Here is a 15123-nt window from a genome sequence, read left to right as displayed (position 1 = left end):
GGAGTTGGGAAGGGTTCCTGTCTCTGCATTTCCCTGACCAGGTGGCCCTGGAGATTGCGGGCAAGCAGAGCGTCAGAGCAAGCGGGCACGGGGCCGTGGCCTCTCCAGCGGCAGCTGTCGGCTAGAACCAGGCAGGGAGGCGCCGCCGATGACGGCACCTCATGAAACATAGATGCGGGCCGCCGCACTGCCATCTCCCGGCACCTTGAGCCAAAGCGGCAGCGCCAGAGCCCAGTGGCCGTCTACAGACAGGCTCGGTGGCTCCTGTCCCCCGGGGTGGTTGCCTGATGTACTGACCCGCCCGACCCCGGTCCCTACCACCACGGCCCGGCAGCAGCAGACTCAGACCGGGGGCTTGGGAAAGGCAGGAGCCTGGTCGGCCAATTGGTTTCCCCACAAGGCTTTGTGAGGGGTTATCTGTCCGTGGGCAACACGGGTGGGACCCAGTTCCCGTTAGTCCTGCCCATCTCCCCTGAAAAGGCGAACGGGGCCATAGGGATGGAGTCTTCCCCTGTGCAAGGGCCGAACAGGGCTATCGCTGGAGGGTGTGCAGGCGAAGGGCTGAACAAGTGGCCGCAGAACTGTCTGTGCTCCATAGGGTTGGTCTACTCTTTGCTCATCAGCCCAGCCCCCGGAGGAGGAGAAGTGGGGAGGGGTGGGAGGTGGGGGGTATCCTCCAAGCAGGGCAGGGGTCAGCGTTTGCCCCTCCCCAGAAACTCTGGGGTCTGTCCTCAAACCTCCTTGGCTGCCAAAATCTGCGCTGCGGACATTCCCTGCCAAAATGCAAGACCAGCTTCCTCCCGAAGGCTGAGCAGAAAGGGGAAAGGTCGAATCTTAAAACTGGCGTCAGGCAGGACGGGGGGGAAACTCCGACCAGGGCCCGTCTAAGCCGAGGTCGGGCTGGACCCCTCGTGTGCCAGGTGGGAAAGAGCGCAGAGGCCAGGCCGGTACCCTCAGCGGCTTCGTCCGCATGCGGCCAGGTCCCCCTTCCGCGCTAGCAGTCCCGGGGCGCGCTCCCCGGCCTCGGACCCCGGCGGCGAGCCGCGCGGACCCCTGCCTGCGACCCGAGGGAGGCCCGGACCCCTAGCCGGCAGGACTGCGCGCCGCCCCTCCCTGTTGGTCCAGGCGAGCGCCTCGCTTCCCCTCCCCCCTTCCCGCCTCCCCGGCCCGTGTCCCCGCCTTCCCCGCGGGCGACGGGCGGCGGCGGCGGCGGTGGCGGGAGGAGCGGGCCGAGCGGAGGCAGCCCCGACCTTGCGCGCTGCGATGTAGCGAACCAGCGAGGACCGAAGCTGCGCGCACAGCCGGAGACACAGCTGGAACCGGGGCCCCAGCCGAAGTCGAAACCTCAGTCAGTCCGTGGCGAGCGAGCCCGGAGCCGACGAGCCGAGTACGAAGCGCAACCCGCGTGGGGTAAGAGTCACTGGGCTAGGAGCGCTGGGTCTCCGCGGTGTTGGGGCGCAGGGAGGCGGTGGCGGATTCCGCACTGTTTGCTCCAGGCGTTTGTGAGGTCCAGCCGGTGGCGCGCAACTGAGCGCATCCCGGGAAAGGCCAGGCGCCATCGAGGCAGCACGAGGAGCTCGTTCCTGCGCCCAGCGCGCAGTCCCAGCTGCCGTCGCCAGGCGCTACCTTGCCTACCCGGTGAGCCCACCCCACGCTTCGGTCCCGGGCACCCCAAGAGGGCAGCAGCCCCGGGGACGCGAGTCCCAGCCCTGCGAAGGGCATAGCTCTCCACACCCTTCGCAACCTCTCGTGGCGGCGCAGGTCGCTGGGGAACTCCAGGACACTGGGCAGCCGAAAGGGCCGCCCGCCGTCCCGGCTGCGCCCCGGAATGGGGGCCCCAGAACGAGCGAAAGCGCGGGCCCCTCTGCACGCCCGGGGACTGCAGCCGCAGCTTCGTGTCAAGAGGGTATTTTTTCTAAACAATACCGCTTCATTCGTTCGTTCGTTGGTTCCTTCGGGCAGCTATGCCGCAGAAAAGCAAAAGACATCGGCCGGAGCCCCGGCTCTCTTCGCCGAGGACCCCGACGTCTCGCCGCCCGTGCTCGGAGGCGCCCCCAGCCCACGGCGGCCTGCCCTCGCCCGCACGGGTCGGGCTTTTCCTTACCCAGAGAGGAACCCCAAATGCTCTTCGCAAAATCCAATAAAGACATTCCCGCGGCTTCTCCGGGGTTTGATTGTTGACGCAGGCTTCCCGGGCACACAGCCGCTTCTCTAGAACCGGGTCTCGGAATTCTGAAATTGACCAGCCTCCCAAATCTGAGCCGTTTCGGCGGTAGTAAAGCGATGGCCCCGAAGCCGGGATCGCAGAAAAGGGAACCCGAGGCTGGAATCCTGGTTCCAAGGTTTCCCGATTTAGGAATTCCCTGAATCTAAAAATATTTGAGCCCACTTTACTGAGAAACTAAGGCTTGGGTGTCCCGTTGGCACCCCAGGGGCCTCTGACAGCGATCGGGGCTAGAGCAAGGCCAGGTTGCTGTCCACTTGGCCAAAGACACGGGTCTAGAGCAGCAGGGGCAACACGGGAGGGGGCTTGCTGGCTCCCTCCCCTTTCTTCAGCTCTGCTCGGAAAAGGAAAAGACGTGGACGGGGGCATGGAGACCTGGCTGCCAGGACTCAAGAAGGTAGAGGCAGAATTTGTTGCTCTTCCAGCCAGGCTGAGTGTGCTTTTCTCGGAAAAGCCACTCCTGGGAAGCTGTGGTAACAGCATAAGCTGACCCTAGGCTCCCCCAGTTGTGTGACCAGTCTCTGCCACTTGCCCAGCCTTCTCTTCTCCTCCGCTCAGCTATTCTCAGGAAGCAGAGAACGACCAGTGAGCGGACTCGGGTGAGCCATGAGGCCAGCCCTGCCAGCTGCTGACAAAGTTCCGAGTTGCATGCTCCCTGAGGCACCCCACTCGGCCATCCTGCCTGAGTACATCCCAGGTCTCCCACCAGGACAGGCTGGGGAACCCCAAATAACAGGAAGGCTGAGGCTGGGGTCCTTGGAAGCCTAAAGAATCTGGTGAGATGGTTCCCAGCCCCTACCTGAGCACCCCTTTCCCCCCTCACCCAGTAATTGCTTATATTCAAAGAAGCAAGAGCTTTTATTGGGGGGGGGGGGATAAAACAGACAGAAGGAGGTAGGTGGTCCCAGATGCACTTCCAAAACTGGGTTTTCTAGTTTGAACTTCTCCACGGCCTAAGAGGCTTAGGGTTGGAATGTCCCAGAGAGTCATGGATGGCCTCGAGGGCAAGCCACGGCACATTCCTTCCCTTTTCCTAAAATCCCTTGATTCTGGTGCAGAGATTAGGGCAGCGTACCCCCATATAAGTGCGTGGAAGGATGCCCCCCATGAGGACCCTCCAACCACTCTTCCCAAATAAAACTGCTAACCCATTCTTGGGCACAGAATCTGTTTTGAGTGAGCCCGGCCTTAGGAAAGGTCCCTATGGTGACTACTTCAAACCCTACAACAGGCCAGACGCCTCCACTCAACCCAGCCAGGACTCTAAGCCTCCAAATTTCCTGAAAGTCACAGAATCATTGCTAGCTCCGCATGGCCCAAAGGGATGGGGAATAGGACACCTGGTTCCAGCCCCAGTAAGCCCCTTCCCTCCTCTCCTCGCGTCCCCATCGTCAAGTGAACTGCAAGTTGAAGCGGCAAGTAGGGATTGCCCAGTCCGTGTCAGACATGGAAACTGGGGCACAGTGCAGGTGGAGCCTTGCTCAAGGTCACACAGCAAAGCTGGGAGAACATTGAACCCCTGCTCTTACTCCCGCAAGGGAGCTGCCTGCTGTCCCGTGTATGTGATATATCTGTGAGTGTGAAGAAAGACCCTTCCCTGCCGGGGATAGTGGCCAGTAGAGGGTGAGGCTGGGGAAGAAGAAAGTGCCCAGGTCCCTTCTCCAGCCAACACCCTATCCGGCCAGCATCCTCATCGTCTCCTCTCATTCAGCCATTCCCTGGGCCCAGCAGAACAGACTCCCCCGGGCAGTCCCTACTAGTCACAGTCTCTCTCTGGGGCCCAGGGCCTCTGGGGATTTGGGGCTTCACCCGCAATAGTCTGAAGGCCTTTCCATCCACATAGCAGGCATCAAGATTTCCAAATCATTGGACCAATGTGACTGTCCAAAACACTGCCGGAGGCTTGGGTCCAGAGGAGCACACAGTAGGTGCTCAATAACTACATTAAATGCAATAGTGAGGGATCCAAGCCCCTCAGACTGAACAGCTAGAGCTAGAGTCACAAAACAGTCCCCATCTATGAAAATCCTGACTCTTTACACTCCGTGGATAGTGAAAAGCGGTGGCCCTCAGCCTTTGAACACCTACAAGCAGAACATTTATTCCAGGTCCCCACCCAGAAGAACACTATGCTTCCCACATCGGCGGGCTGAGAACAAACCTCCTGTCCCCTACCAGCCCGATCTGGTGCCGAGCATTGTTCTGGGACCCAGAGCCTGGCTGTGTGTGCACGATGTGCAGGGAGCATGTGTGCATGTGTGTGAACAGCACACACCTAGGTGGGTATGCACTACATGTGTGTATGTGCCTGCTCCAGTGTCCTGTCTGTACCCAGGCAGGCTGGGTCGCAAAAAGAGGTACCTGCTGCTGCAGGAGACTCAGCCAAGAAATACGGTAAAAGTTGAGGCTGAGGGCAAATGTTGGACAACCATACTTCCCACGTCCCCCTCCTGCCACCCTCCCCCCACCCACACACACCCAAGATTATTTTCATCCTGGGGAGCTCAACTTCGAGAAACTCCCCTTTGGGAGGAAAGGGCAAGAGTCGCTGAGCCTCCCCAACTCAAACCCGTGGGATACATCCTCCCTCTGGCCTCAGCCCCAGCCCCTGCTCCTATAGTCACAGGCACCCAGTGAGGCTGTGCCAGATCCCAAGGAGCTGTGCTTTCCCCCAGCTCCCAGAGCTGGGGGCCTGGGGGCTGACACTCAGGGAGTGAGAGGCAGGCCTGTTTCCACCCTGTACCCACCGCATCCCTGCAGTCCTCACCAAAGAACTCAGCCTGAGGCTGTGGGTCTCCTGATGAGGAGCCAGGGTGAGGGATGGAAGGCAGTGCCTGCAGAACATCCCAGATCCTCAGCCTGCACCGTCCCAAGCAGAGACTCCCAGGAGAGATGGGGAGTGCACCAGGCCCTGGGGTGAGGTGCTGGGTCTGGAGTGTAGGGCAGTGCTTCTCCCCCAGGTTGCCGTCCTGCCCAGAGCTGCTCCCATTTGGGAGTTGGTCCGCAGGTGAGGAGCAGAGGGCAGCATGGGGTCCAGCTCTGGCCAGAGGAACAGGTCAGGGTCGCACCCTACCACCCCATCTGCCGTCTATTTGCTCAAGACTCTGCAGTCTCAGAGCCGGCTAACAATCGCTGAGCAAAATCCTTCAACAAACTTCACTGAAGTAGGAGGGGATCATTCTGAAGGGTAGGAGGGGAACTTCTTTGCCTGCACCCATGGAGGCCCCAGTGGCGCTGCAGCTTAGCTACCACCGTACCAGGGAGAGGCTTGAAGGCGGAAGGCTTCCGGGACTACTGGCCCAGGGTTGGGAAACGGCAGGCACCTGGCCTGGGCCAGGTGTCTGCAGCTCTGGGAAGCCAATGCGGAGGCCGCAGATCGCTGCAAACCTGCCCTGAAGGGGGCAGAAGCCAACCCCCTGGCTGCCAAGGCTTAGGCCTGGCTGATTTGGCCGGACTGGTGCAAAACAAGGGGAGAGGGCCCCACTCCAGAGGCTGTGGGGCCTGGCGGGGCTCTTGGGGTCTCCTGCTGCACTCGCCAGAGGCCTGGAGCCAACAGAAACGTTTCGTCTGATTAGAAGCCATCAGTTCTATCCCAATCCCGGAAAATTGACTGCGGTGCAGAGGGGGAGGCCTGAGAAGCAGCCTTGGAGGACAGGGTCCAAGCTAATTAGGAGGCAGCATCCGGGGGCCCATTAGAACGCAGGCTGCTGTCACTCAGCCGGGCTCAGGTCCCGGGAGAAGAGGCCGAGGAAGGAGGGGCCGGCGGCCCCTAGACGAGGACGCCTCTGGGAGCTGCCGGAACGGGCCCCGGGCTCTGCCCCCGCCCTGGCGCTGGCTCGGAGGCGCCCGCTCGGTGCGATCCTGCTCCGAGAACATTCTCTCATCCTGGGCTGTTCTCGCCAGGGGCTGGGGACTTCGAGGCGGCCCAGACAGGAGTCGATTCTGAACAAAACAAGTCATTTGGGGCTTGAGGTGGGCACGAGCCGCGCGGGACTTGGAGGCCAGATGCGTTTCTTTTGTGCGGCCGAGGGAGAAGTCGGTGCGTCAACGGAGAAGGAGGGAGCGGCGCGGCGAGGCCGCGGGGGGGGAGGGGGCGGGGAGGCGGCGGGAAGGTGGCTGCGGAGGGGGAGGGCACGGGCGAGTGGGGGAGGGCACGGGCGAGGGAGGGCGGGCGGCTCGGGGCTGGATTCCGCCCGCGCTCCCTCGCTCGCTGGCTCCCTCCCTCCCCAGCCCCCTCCCACCCAGGCCCACCCCACCCACCACCCCTGGCGCAGGGACTGCTGGAACCTGGCGGTGCGCACTGTCGCTTTAAGACAGCCTCTGCCGGCGCCGTCCGGAGCCTTAGAAACCGGCCCCGGATCGGGAGCCGGAGCCGGGGCCGGGCGGGCGGCTGAGGCCCGAGCGGCGGGAGCGCAGCGCGGAGCGCGAAGCCGGGTATCCGGTCGCGAGAAACCGCTGCCGCTGCCGCCCGCCTGGCCCCGCAGCCCCGGGCAGTCCATGGGGCGGGCGCGGCGTCGTTGCGGGCGTGTGCAGCCCTGGGGGGCAGCCGCTTAGGCGCTGTGCTCTTGTCCCCGCAGGTCGCAGCCAGGGCGGCCGGGCGCGTCCAGCCCCGGCCCCGGCCCCTGGAGCGCCCGCCGCGGTCCCCGCCTCCATGGACGCCTTCAAGGGGGGCATGAGCCTGGAGCGGCTGCCGGAGGGACTCCGGCCGCCGCCGCCGCCGCACGACATGGGGCCTGCCTTCCACCTGGCGCGCGCCGCCGACCCGCGCGAGCCGCTCGAGAACTCTGCCAGCGAGTCGTCCGACACGGAGCTGCCAGGTAAGCGCTGCTCCCCGCGAGGCGCGCACGGAGCCGAGCCGGGCGCACGGAGCGGGGAGCAGGGCCTGGCCCCCGCGCCGCGCCGTCAGTCTCCCTCTACGCTCCAGGGGCGTCACGACCATTTCTTTTCCCGTTCTCGATCGGGGGGGGGGGGGTGTACGCGGAAATTTACACGCTTTATAAATCGAAATTCAGTGCTTTACTTCCACCCGGCCCCCACGCGCCAAGAGACCGGCAGATGCTCGAACCTACAACGGGAGGGAAGGTCGGACTGACAGCCCCTCTGTATCCGCAGCAAACAGAACGGGGAAAAAATTCGGTTTGCGCAACTGGGTGCCCGAGGGCCTCTCAGACCGCAGGAGAGGAGTCCCTCGAGACTGGAATGGGGCGGCGGGCGACAGAAAGTGCCCAGAGAGACAGAGATGGGACAGACACCCCGACAGGCAGTGGGCGACGATCGAGAGGGAGAAATCGAAGAGAAGGGGTGGCGGGAAAAGTCAGAAAAACACACTGGGAGGCGGGGGGAGGACAACTTCAAGTAAATAGAAGACACAGGACAGCGAGGGCGAGCGGGCCGAGGGGCTCGGCCCGGCTCGGAGTAGGACCCCCTAATCGAGGGAGACGGGCCCCACGTGGGCCGCGGGACGCGGCAGCCGCCAGGCCGCCCAGCCAGGGCCCCGACTCGGCTCGGGCAAGTCTCCCTCCGCGCTGCCTTTTTGTCCGAGCTCAAGCTTTTTACCCCCCCGGGCTGGCCGCGAGCTGGGCCGGCGGGTGGGCGGTGCGGGCAGTGGCGCGACTAATCCTCGGCCGGTCCCGGCCTCCAGGGTCTCCTTTTGGCTCCCGGGCTCGGCGTCCTAACTCGGCGCTGCCGCAGAGCTCTCTGCCTCCCGGGCCGTGGGCGCCTCTGCTGTGTTCGTTTCTTAATCCACCGCTGAGTGTTTCTCTACACGTTTTTAATCTCTATTTATTTCTGTTTTGCATCCCTAAGTGACTTTCTCTGAGAGGTTCTGTTTGCTTGACTTAAAAACAATCAACGCTGGATTGTACTTTTGTTTTCAAAAGTTTTAAGCGTGGCCTTTGGTTGGTTTTTACTTTTAAGATCCAGAGAAATATCAAGTTATAGATTGCTTTTTAAAACCAAATCTTTGTGGATATATTTAACATTTTAACTGTATTTTTCATTATAGAAAGAATCACTACACTAGGCATATTTCTCTGGAATTTAAAATAGCTACGTGCAACATTATTCTTGGGGAGATTTTTAAAAGTCAATCCAAAATGGCGCGTTTCTACAGGATTTTTTCAAAATCCATTTGCAGTGGTGTTATTTTGGTAATTTCAGTTACCTAACTATAGTGTTGTATTTTCCTGAGATTTAAAAATTATCTCTAGAAGGGGATTATTGGGAAGGGTTTAAAAAATCTATCTACAACAGTACAGTAAGTTGGTGGTGGTGGTTTTTTTTTAATCTCAAAGAAATAAATGCCTGTGTCTGCCTGGAGTTTATACACATGCAGCACTGTATTTAGTTAAGGGTGTGTTTGCACGGAGGTATTTGGCTTCTTAATTTGCATTTGCCCTGTGTCCCTATCTGCCTATTTTTAAGAGTTTGTGACCCTTTCTATGGTGTTAGGCACAGAATTGAGTTTATCTGGGCTTCTGTGTTTTGTTTTCATTTTTTTGTTGTTTGTTTGTTTCAATGTGTCTATGATTGAATGTATTTTGTGTAACTTGAAAGAGAGAGGGGCTAGAGCCCCAGGTCACCTAGACAGAGTCTGTCGGTCTGGGCTGCTGCCTGAGGGATTTTCTGGGCCTTGGGACTTGAGGCCTGGAGCTAAGGCCGAGAACACAGCTGTGTTGTGCCTGCCCAGTGTGGCTCCCACACAGCCCTGGGGAGAAGAAAGTGCAGGGGCTGCAGGCCACAGCCTGGTTCGTGCTCCATGGACCCACTAGCTTTGGGCTAGAAAGATGTGATCCTAGTTCAGGAAAGCAGAGACCCCCAGATTTAGACGCCCAAGAGCCCTCAAATTGTCATACATTTGCGGGTGACATAAGCAGTAAGGCTTGAGCCTGAGCCCAGCCACAAGAGCAGGCCCAGCCCGGCAGGAACCTAGGCCTGTGCCTCTCATTCCCGGGCTCTTCTCTGGGGCACGGCTGAGCAAAGGTGACTACCAACGATCAGGCGCCCAGCGGGCTCTTTCCAATAGGGACAATCCTAGGGCCCCTGGCGGGAGGGAGGGCCGCCAGCGCTGATGGCAGGCGCTTCGGTGGAGCCGGGACGGGGTGCAAAAGGGCAGAAGCCCAAGGTGATCGGGGCCTGTCCTGCCCGATTCAGAGAAGGAGCGCAGCGGGGAAGTCAAGGGGCCGGAGGACAGCGGTGCAGGAGGCGCAGGCTGCGGTGGTGCGGAAGACCCGGCCAAGAAAAAGAAGCAGCGGCGGCAGCGCACGCACTTCACAAGCCAGCAGTTGCAAGAGCTGGAGGCCACGTTCCAGAGGAACCGCTACCCCGACATGAGCATGCGGGAGGAGATCGCTGTGTGGACCAACCTCACCGAGCCTCGCGTGAGGGTGAGCGCAGGGTGCGCGTCTGAGGGGACCCGCGAGAAGGGCTGCTGGCTACCTCTGCCGCGGTCCTAAGTCCTCGAAAAGCTTTAAACCCGCGCTCAGACTTTGTCTCTTTGGCACCACTCAGACCTGCTCCCTCCCTCCACCGGAGAGGATTCCACTTTAGGCCCCGCTGCTGCTAAGCCCCTTGGTGATTAGTGACCCTGGCTGCTGCCCGCCTCGAGTCCTACCTGACCCTCGGGCTCTCCTGCAGCCTCACCCCAAGATCCGTGGCCCCAAGGGACATTCCCCTGCCCTGCAGGGCCCAGGGCCCAGGGCCCTCTGGGATGTTACTACCCTACACTGCGCAGAGGGTTCCCCGCTGATGAGGACCTCCGGAGCTGCTGGTGCCTTCCCCTGAAAACGAAAGGGAAAGGCAGATCTTGCCTGGCAACCTGGGAGAGGCCTGAAGGGTACCTATGCTTGGGGGTCTCAACACTTCCTGGGGCGGTGATCCCAACCACAGCCTGCTTCTCCTGAATCTCGTATAGTCCCCACCTGACTCCTCTCCAGTCATTCAGCCAGTGCTGAGCTCGACCCTTTCCCTCATGCCCTTTCCTGTAGGGCTGGGGTCAGGTGAAGGAGGAGCAGCTCTGGTGCCAGAGTGACCCTCAGGCTGGGTCCCTTTGGAGATGTAAGATCTCTGAGCCATGACCACATGATGTCTGCACACTCCCTCTCCTCACCCTTTGGTTCCCAGTAAAAGCAAGAGATTCGATGTTCTCTTGCCAGAGCAGCAAGAGAATCATTTCTTCTGTGGGTGTGCAAATATTTAATCAGATATTGTGAGCAAGTCCCAAGCCAGCCCAGAGTGCTACCTGGCCTACTGACTCCCTCCTATAACCCAAGCTCTCACCCCTCCCGTCAGGCTAGCCAGCCCGGTGGGACGCGAGTGAAGACAGCACTCAGTAATCCTGAACTCACTAATCCTGCCTGGGTTTATGGTGGCAGGAGTGGTGTGGGGGTGGAATCAGGCAATGTCAGTGTGGGGGATTGGAAAAGGCTGAGATGCAGGGGACCCACAGCCTAGCTCAGGAAACTCAGCCCAGGGTTGGAGGAGGGCTGAGGAGGGTAGAGGTCATACAGTGGGAGGATAGGTGAGGATGGGCAAGGACCAAGAGTTGGGAAAGAAGAGGTTCTTACTAAATTGTGGGAGAAAGTGGAGGGGAGATTAGAGAGAAACTAGTGAGAAGTGAACGGAAATTAAATATTTGCAGAGAAACATATTTGGCATATATTTAGGCAGCAGGAGAGAAACATTTAAGGGAGGGCAAAAGGATCAAACATTTGAGGAAAATAAAGAATTGACTATTTAAGAAACAGTAATGGTCAGATATTTGGAAAGACGGGGAAGAAACTTAAATATTTGAGGAAGAATCAAAAGGATCAAAAATGAGGGATAACGGAGAAAATGGACTGGGGGGGGATAGTTCAGATAGCGGGGTGGACCAAATGAAAATAAACGTTTGGAGGAGAAATGGGCATATCAAACATTCCCGATAAAGATGGAAACAGATTATTTGAGGAGTGAAAAATAGAATGAAGAATGAAGGTAGTCGGGAGATCTTATATTTCCGGGAAGAGAAATACCTTTTGTATTCGAGGGAGAAGAAAAAGAATGGAATATTTAGGAGACAGACCGGGACCCGTTTGGAGGAGAAGGCCGGAGATGGACTGGTTGAGAGAGGAAGAAAGCAAACGAATATTTGCTAAAACAAAAGAGGATCGCTCCGGATTAGGAAGAGAAAATAGATTTAACTTGGGGGAGAGGATCTAGATCAGAAAAGGGGAAAGAGGAATGTTTTCTGGGGACAGGAAAGGAACCATTAAGGAGAGGCTGCAGGGGCGGAAATATCGGAGAAAAGGGACGAAATTCGGAGAGAAGGAACCCGGCGGAGGGCTGGGGGGGGGGGGCGGTGGAGGGAGTGGAGGTGGAGGGGACTTCCCGCGCTCGGCAGCCCTGACCCTTCTCTTGCCCCCTCCCCCAGGTCTGGTTCAAGAACCGGCGAGCCAAGTGGCGGAAGCGCGAGCGTAACCAGCAGCTGGACCTGTGTAAGGGCGGCTACGTGCCGCAGTTCAGCGGCCTGGTGCAGCCCTACGAGGACGTGTACGCCGCCGGCTACTCCTACAACAACTGGGCCGCCAAGAGCCTGGCGCCAGCGCCGCTCTCCACCAAGAGCTTCACTTTCTTCAACTCCATGAGCCCGCTGTCGTCGCAGTCCATGTTCTCGGCGCCCAGCTCCATCTCCTCCATGACCATGCCGTCGAGCATGGGCCCGGGCGCCGTGCCCGGCATGCCCAACTCGGGCCTCAACAACATCAACAACCTCACCGGCTCCTCGCTTAACTCGGCCATGTCACCGGGCGCCTGCCCGTACGGCACGCCCGCCTCGCCCTACAGCGTCTACCGGGACACGTGCAACTCGAGCCTGGCCAGCCTGCGGCTCAAGTCCAAGCAGCACTCGTCGTTCGGCTACGGCGGGCTGCAGGGCCCGGCCTCGGGCCTCAATGCGTGCCAGTACAACAGCTGACCGCCCCCGCCAGGCCCCGCGGGCCCGCGGCCGGCACGGCGCCGGGGCGGGGGCGGCGCGGAGGACCTCGCCACGCCGCGGCCCCCGCGCCCGCGCAGCCCCCTCCTCCCCACCTCCCCACCTCCGGGCTGGTTGTGTGTTTGCTTTTCTGGACCCCACTCTGCCCTCCCAAACGAGACGAAACAAAACAAGAAGACGTCGGAGAAAAGTGCTGCGAAAAAAAAACGGATGAGTTGCAATTTCCCTCGGGATGGCGCGGGTGGTGTGTGTTGGCTCCCTCGGGCCCCGGCGGGCCGTTGCGCGGAGGGGACGCGGCGCGAGAGGCGGGCGGTCCGGAGAGGACGCCCTCGTAGCCCGCGTTCCCGCCGCGCTGGACCCGGAATGAGTGGCCGCGCCTGCGGACTGGACGTGCGGAGCCCGGGCAGGCTGGCCCCGGCCCCGTACGAACCGAGGTGCCCCCTCCAAGCTGGCCCCGGCCGAGCGTACCTTAGCTCGATTCGGATCCGAGTTGGAGCGGCCGTTGGGTCGGGGATGACGGTGCCCAGCCTGGGATCGGGGACTCGCTGTGGAGCCACACGCGGCCGCGGCGCGCCCGGAAGAGCCGTCGGCCGCCCAGAGCCCCGGAGTCCTCTTTTAAGGCTAAGGAGACGCAGCTGGCGGTGCGGACGTGGCAGGAGAACGGGGTGGGCTCGTCTCCGAGCACCCGGCCTCCGAGCTTCGCCGCAGGCCCAGGTCCTCCGCTCCGCTCCCGGGCTAGGAGGTGCCCCCCTTGGCCCGGCGAAGAGCCCCCTCCTCACCGCCCGCCGTGCAAGAGTCGAGCCGGGAGAGCTCGGGGCGCGGCCAGGGTCCCCGCGCCGCGCCCACTTTGCACACCCGCTCTCCGGCCCGCGCCCCTGTTTACAGCGTCCCTGTGTATGTCGGACTGACTGTATAGAATTATAAATCTGTCTATATCGACTTGTCCATGTACGTCTATTAAAACCATAGTACAAGCGTGCTAACCACTGCCGAGCCCCGACTGCTTCATTCCACTGGGGAGGGAGGCGGGTTAGAAAGGGAACGCCGCCACCGCGGGTCCTGAGGGTTAAAGAGAGGAGCCTAGGCAGCCGCCCTTCAGTGGAGAGGGAGGTGCCCTCTCTTCCCACCGCAATTCCCGACCTGCTCTGCCCGGCTCCCGAGAGGGCGCCATTTGGCGCTCCGGGCTCCGAGTCCGCGCCCAGCAGGCGCTCACCCGCTGGGCCGCTCAGCCTCAGCGCTGTGCTCAGCAGTCCTAGCCAGCACCCCCACTTCCCCGGCTGCCGGGCTCTGCAGGCTCTTCCCAAGCTATGTCTGCGGGGACCCCCGAAGCCCTCAGGGTGCTCCGTGGCCCTTGTTCACCGGGGGAGTTGGGGTGAGGGCCACTGAGAGCCCCCTTGGTCCGGGAGTTGCCTTTCCTCCTGTGGGCCCAGTACTCCCACCTTGGAGCCCTGCCCTAACTGCTCCAGGCGGACTGAGGGTGCAGGATCAGCCGGTGTCTAGCCAGGGCCTCCCTCAGCCTTTCCCTCCTGAAATGACACTCAGGGGCATACGGCAAAGCTGTGCTGGAGAAAGTGACCATCACACAGAATTAACTTCTCACTTCCCTTCCACCCCAACTTATTGGAAGGAGGCTGCGGGCACTTCCACCCTCCCCAGGCTTTGGAAACTACTGAACAAGACCAGCCTGTAAACTGCCTGTAAAATTCTGCTTCCCTTAAGTAAGTCACTTCCAATGGCAAAACAAAATGTTTGCAGCTGCAGCGGGGGAGGAAGGAGGGGTTGGTATTCTGCTTTAGAATCACCTTGTGACTAGGATTGGCGCTGCCCTGGAGCTGGACCCAGGCAAGCCCTAGATGGGAGTGGGGCACAGCCACGGGCTTGATGGTGAGCTAATAGCTGGAGAGCCCTGTGCACACATTCACAAACCAGATCAGCCCTGCCTCTGAGATCAGGAGTGTTGTCCCTATTATACAGATGGTGGAACCGAGACTTCATCATGTCATGCAACTGGGCCAAGATCACAGAGAGTCAACAGTCTTTAGATTCCAAAGTATCTTTCCTCTGGTCTTCCCACATTAAGATGAGGAATGGAGGATGGCCCAGGATGATGCTGTAGGATTTGCATTGTGGGGTTCTGAGAAGGACAGGGCCAGATACACAGGCTAGAGGAGGGAGGTGGGTGGAGGGAAGGCTGGGGCAGGGGGCTGGAGCCAGACCACCCCTCCCCCAACGGCTCCAGTCCAGAGCTCTGACCCCTCATTCTCTGGAAACATAAACATAATCACATCTGGACTCAGAGTGCCTCCCCCAGCCTCACACATCTGCCAAGGCCAGGGGGCCCTGGTCTCTCTTGAGGGCAGAAGGCAGGAGAGACCTAGGAGATGGGACTGGAGGAAAAAGGGAGGCAGAGAGGCCTCTCCTGGAAGTCAGGCCCCGCCTCAGGTGACTTGGCCAACGAGGGGCTCTGGTAGAGACTCAGTGTGGCTTTGGGGCCACAGACCAAACAGCTGCAGATGGGCGGCAGGGCAGAAGCAATCCCAGAATGACCTCATCATCCAGCAAGAACCATGGCCAACAAGGTGAGTGTAAGACCCTGGGTCGGGCTCCCCCCAGCTCTCCTGTGGCTGCAGATAGTAGCCAGCCCTTCCCAGCTGCACCAGCTACAGAATCATCTCTGAAGGGAGGCTGAGAAATATATGGGGTTCTGGAAGCCCAATCCTCTGAAAAAAAAAAAAAAGAAGAAGAAGAAGGTCCTAGTCCTGCTCTGCCTAAAGAAGATTGGGGAGGGGGTGTCATTCATTGATGCAACATTTACTGTGCTCCCGCTCTCGGTGCTAGGGATCGAGTGCTGGAAAACAGACAGTCCCTGCTCTCATGGACAAGTAAACAAAAATGTGTATAATTACAAACTGAGCTGAGTGCTTTTGAA

At 60.0% G+C, this 15123-nt stretch overlaps 1 protein-coding gene across 2 annotated transcripts; it reads left to right on the top strand.

The window, feature by feature from the left end:
• Positions 1–1257: 1257 nt before the first annotated feature.
• Positions 1258–13180, top strand: PITX1 (paired like homeodomain 1). Of its 2 annotated transcripts, none has more exons than XM_053221206.1 (4): positions 1258–1410; positions 6802–7041; positions 9377–9609; positions 11634–13180. In XM_053221206.1, exons 2-4 carry the CDS (start codon positions 6876–6878, stop codon positions 12174–12176), a joined length of 942 nt encoding a protein of 313 aa, XP_053077181.1. In that variant the 5' UTR covers positions 1258–1410; positions 6802–6875; the 3' UTR covers positions 12177–13180. The 2 variants fall into 2 exon arrangements, with proteins under 2 accessions (XP_053077181.1, XP_026932453.1); XM_027076652.2 differs by lacking the exon at positions 1258–1410 and adding an exon at positions 6247–6263.
• The last annotated feature ends 1943 nt before the right edge of the window (positions 13181–15123 follow it).

The sequence above is a fragment of the Acinonyx jubatus genome, chromosome A1, assembly GCF_027475565.1.
Source record: "Acinonyx jubatus isolate Ajub_Pintada_27869175 chromosome A1, VMU_Ajub_asm_v1.0, whole genome shotgun sequence".
In the NCBI taxonomy this organism is placed as follows: domain Eukaryota; kingdom Metazoa; phylum Chordata; class Mammalia; order Carnivora; family Felidae; genus Acinonyx; species Acinonyx jubatus.
This window is presented reverse-complemented; position numbering and strand designations above follow the sequence as displayed.